Raw genomic sequence first — 4,025 nt, 5'->3', positions numbered from 1 at the left:
CAGTGCCTGGTGGTCCGTACGTAACAAAACTTTTATACCCTACAAGTAGACGTGCCAGCGCTCGCACGCGAAGAGACAAGCAAGGGCCTCACGTTCCCAGCGGAGTACTTTCGCTCAGCAGAGTCAGGGCACGTGATGCGAAGGCCACCGTGCGTACGCTGTCACTATCGCGTTGCTGAAGAGCGGCTCCCGGCCCCTTATCAGAAGCATCTGTCGTAACAATTACATCAAGGTCTGGGTTAAACATTTGTATGACTGGGCTTGAAGACAAAGCTGTCTTAACAAGCTGGAAGCTACGCTCAGCCTCATCATTCCACATGAACTGTTTACCAGACCGCAGTAGCCTTCTAAGGGCTCGACGATCGAGATCAGCAAATCGCAGCACAAACCGAGCATAGTAACCAGCGAGACCCAAAAATGACCTTAAAGTGGCAACATCGTGAGAAGTAGGCACTTTTACAATAGCGTCAACCTTAGACTGCAATGGTGTGAGCCCTTTTGAGCTCACCGTATGCCCTAAAAAGGATAGTTCTGAAACACCTTGAGCTCCAAACCTGAATCACCAATGCTTTTTAGCACCTGGTGTAGATTCTTGTGGTGCTCCTCACGTGTCTTGCCCCACACAATCACATCATCAATGTAACAAAGTACCCCTTTACAATCTTTCAAAATATGCTGCATCATTCTCTGAAAGGCTGAAGGGGCAGATGCAAGGCCAAAACACACTCTCTTAAAACGAAACAATCCTTCGTGTGTGATAAAGGTGGTTAGTTCCCGACTTTCCGGAGCCAGTTCTAGCTGGTGGTATGCCGACGCTAAGTCGAGCTTTGAGAAGCACGTTCCTCCAACTAGTTTATGAATTGATTCCTCTGTATGCGGAAGAGGAAAAGCATCGGCAATTACTGCCTTGTTCACTTCACGTAAGTCCACACACAACCTAATTGAACCGTCCTTGTTCCTCACGACGACGATCGGTGAAATCCACTCCGATGCGTCGACAGGTTCAATTATATCTTCGGCCAGCAGGCGTTGTATCTCTACCGATACCTGTTGCCGTAGCGTGAGCGGCAGGCGTCTGAGTTTCGCAACGACTGGTTTCACAGATTAACGGCATTTAACATGTTGAACAAAGCCTTTCACATGCCCTAACTGTTCCGTGAACAAGTGCGCAAACTGGTGCGTAAATTCTGAAGGCAGTGAATCAGGGCATGTCACCTGGCAGCAATTCAAGGTTGAGCCGTTGATAGTGATTCCTAGGCTCCGAACGGCATCAAGCCCCAGCAGCGAAGTGCCCTTGGTTGTGACATGAAAAAGCACACTGGCTCTGTTTCCCTTGTAAGATACGTCAGCAAGAAAGCAACCGCTCAACTTTATTTGTTCTCCTGAATAGTTACACAAATTGGCAGTCGGCGGTCGTAACGAGTACGTGTAGGCTAGATATTTGTGGTAGTGCTCTTCACTGAGCAAAGAAACCGTAGCGCCTGTGTTGACAATGAACGACAATCTTATCTTCCCGATGGAAATGTTGGCTCGAATATCTTTCGCCGACGCATTACGGTCACTGATTTGAAGTACCGTGACGGCGTTGGCCTTCTCGGGCTTTCGAACGTCATATTTCATTTTCTTCGATCTGCACATGCTTGAAAAGTGACCAATTTTTCCACAAGAGTGGCAACGCTTGTTCCTCGCCGGACATGCAGTCACGTTAGCCATATGCGATGACGAGCCGCAACTGTAGCAACTTCCTTGCTCAGAGTCTGACCTTTTTCGCACATCTTGAATCTTGTTCACAGTGCTATGCGCGAATTCCCCGAGCTTCTGTTGTGTTTGCTCAATTTGCTGCCCGATGTCAACAGCACGCTGCAATGTAAGCGAAGACCCTTCATAAAGCATGCGTTCACGGGTTGTTAGTGACGAAGTGCCTTCCAGTAATAGGTCTCGAATCATGCTATCGGTAGCACTGCCAAAATTGCAAGTAGACGCAAGGTCCCGAAGACTGTTTGTAAATGCTTGAAATGTCTCACCAGGCAGTTGTCGTTTTTTGCGAAACCGGCGCCGCTCCACCAAATCATTCGTAGCGCTCGCGAAATGCGTATCCAGAGCAGCAAGCGCGTCCTTGAACTGGTCCACCTTTTCCTCGGCCTTGGCGTCCGCAGCCACCTTGTCCTCGGCCTTGGCGTCCGCAGTCGCGTCTGCTCCTTGTGCAAGGATGCTGTAGAATATTCGCTGGCCTTCAACCCCGAGCGAGTTTAGCAGAATTGCCTTGCAACGCTTCGGCTTCAGTTCATCGCCGCCAATGGCCTCCAGGAAATTCAGGAATACGCGTTTCCACTGCTGCCAAGGCACAGCCGGGTCACCGGGTGCAGGCAAGAAAGGGTGCGGTGCTGGGAAGCACCCGAGTGACATGACTCCGATACTGATCCTCGGAATAAGGATACAACAAAACCTCTACCAGTGATGACCGCTTTGCCCAGACGAAGACAAGTTCACTTGTCGACACGTTGGCTCGGCCTGCGAACTGAGGCTCCCCCCCCCCCCCCTGTGCTCTTGTTCAGCGCTTTTTCATATATGTGATGGATGTGTTTTACGTATATGCCCAATTATTTCTTCAGTGTAACTGGAGATTGGTCCTGTGATTGTGCTGATGCTGAAGTGACCAGGGTTACCTCTTTTTTTGAATTTTTCGAAACCATGTACAATCGTTTCGCCAACGCGGTGAAGCGGTCAGTGCTTGAAATGTAGTAAGAAAATATCCCGCCTTTTCAAGCTCATTTAGAAACTTTGTTATGCATTTTTGACACTCGGGAGTGGGGTCCGCTTATAGTATTGAAAGAACTGTGTATTAGTAAGTTGTGTAATGCCTTCCTTTATATGCTTGTCCTTGTCCATGAGAACTACGCCACCTCCCTTAGCTCCCGGTTTGATTGCTAAATCTATGCGTCTATTTATCCCCTTCTATTCATATTTTCCCCTTTGGGAAATGTTTTGCTTCCCTGTTTTGTGGCCTTGTGTTCCTCCAATGATGCTGTCCTGCACGGCCCTAATATAATGTCAAAATGCTTGTTTTCGCAAGTATTAAGAGTCCAGGGTCAATTATTAGGGAAAAAGTCTCTATCACGCGCAGTGGTCTTTGTCCGACCAAAAGGTCGCAGTGTTCGTACAAAGTTGCCTGTGTGCTCCAATACCCGAAACTCGTTAAATGTTTCAGTAGTATGTATTCGTCTCGAGAAAAAGAAGCATTGTTCCGTATTAGGCATTAATGGGGTTGGATGAAATCTTTGTAATATTATTCTCGGGAATAAAGTTTAAGAAGGCAATCGTAGGGCAATCAGGAATAACTGCTATCGTTCCCTAGGTTTTTCCGGTGTTGTTAGATCTGTAAAAAAAAGTGTCGCACGCCTTCATGGGAAAATGCTTCCTGTTTGGGTTCGGTTACTTCGGTTTTTTTCCTCAATATATTATGTTATCTTGCCTGAAGCAAGGAAAGAGATTTCTTCTCGTGCATGACTCTCTTTTTCTGTCGGCAATACCGACGTCATCGCATAATGGGAAATGGCAACATTAAGCTCATCTAAAGAGGCGAATTTCAAGATATGTCACTAGTGTCAATGATGGCTGTAAATCCTTCGGTGTGAGTCAGGACTGGGCATTAAGCTTTGAAGCTACGGATATGAGGTTTATACCTGAATCTTTTATCTACAATTTTAAAACGGAGTAATCTCAGGATGGCTGTAGCCATTGTTAAAAAGAGAATCGACGTACTCCTGCTGTCAGGATGTCAATCTTGACTGATACAATGCGGCAAACCTCAGTGCTATCGCGAATCGTAGTGCGACATAGGTGCAGTTGGGATCAAGCCCTCATCTTTTGAGGTCATATAATGGTCACTGGTGTATGGGGTAGTGGCTACATATTTTCTAATTTTCTTACGAATCTCTTGCTGCACTTGGCTTAGGAGTACCGATGCTCTCACGGTCATTTCCGTCGAGAGTACATGTCCTGTTGATCGAGGCTGACCTGGTTGA

At 47.2% G+C, this 4,025-nt stretch overlaps 1 protein-coding gene across 1 annotated transcript; it reads right to left on the bottom strand.

Annotated features, from left to right (window-relative positions):
• Positions 1–957: 957 nt before the first annotated feature.
• On the bottom strand, positions 958–2,458 carry LOC146175204 (uncharacterized). The gene has a single exon (XM_084583702.1). It carries the CDS (start codon positions 2,404–2,406, stop codon positions 1,105–1,107), a length of 1,302 nt encoding a protein of 433 aa, XP_084439828.1. The 5' UTR covers positions 2,407–2,458; the 3' UTR covers positions 958–1,104.
• Between the last annotated feature and the right edge of the window lie 1,567 nt (positions 2,459–4,025).

This window comes from Amblyomma maculatum, chromosome 11, assembly GCF_055883805.1.
Source record: "Amblyomma maculatum isolate TAMU_Amacu chromosome 11, ASM5588380v1, whole genome shotgun sequence".
NCBI classification, from domain to species: Eukaryota; Metazoa; Arthropoda; class Arachnida; order Ixodida; family Ixodidae; genus Amblyomma; species Amblyomma maculatum.
This window is presented reverse-complemented; position numbering and strand designations above follow the sequence as displayed.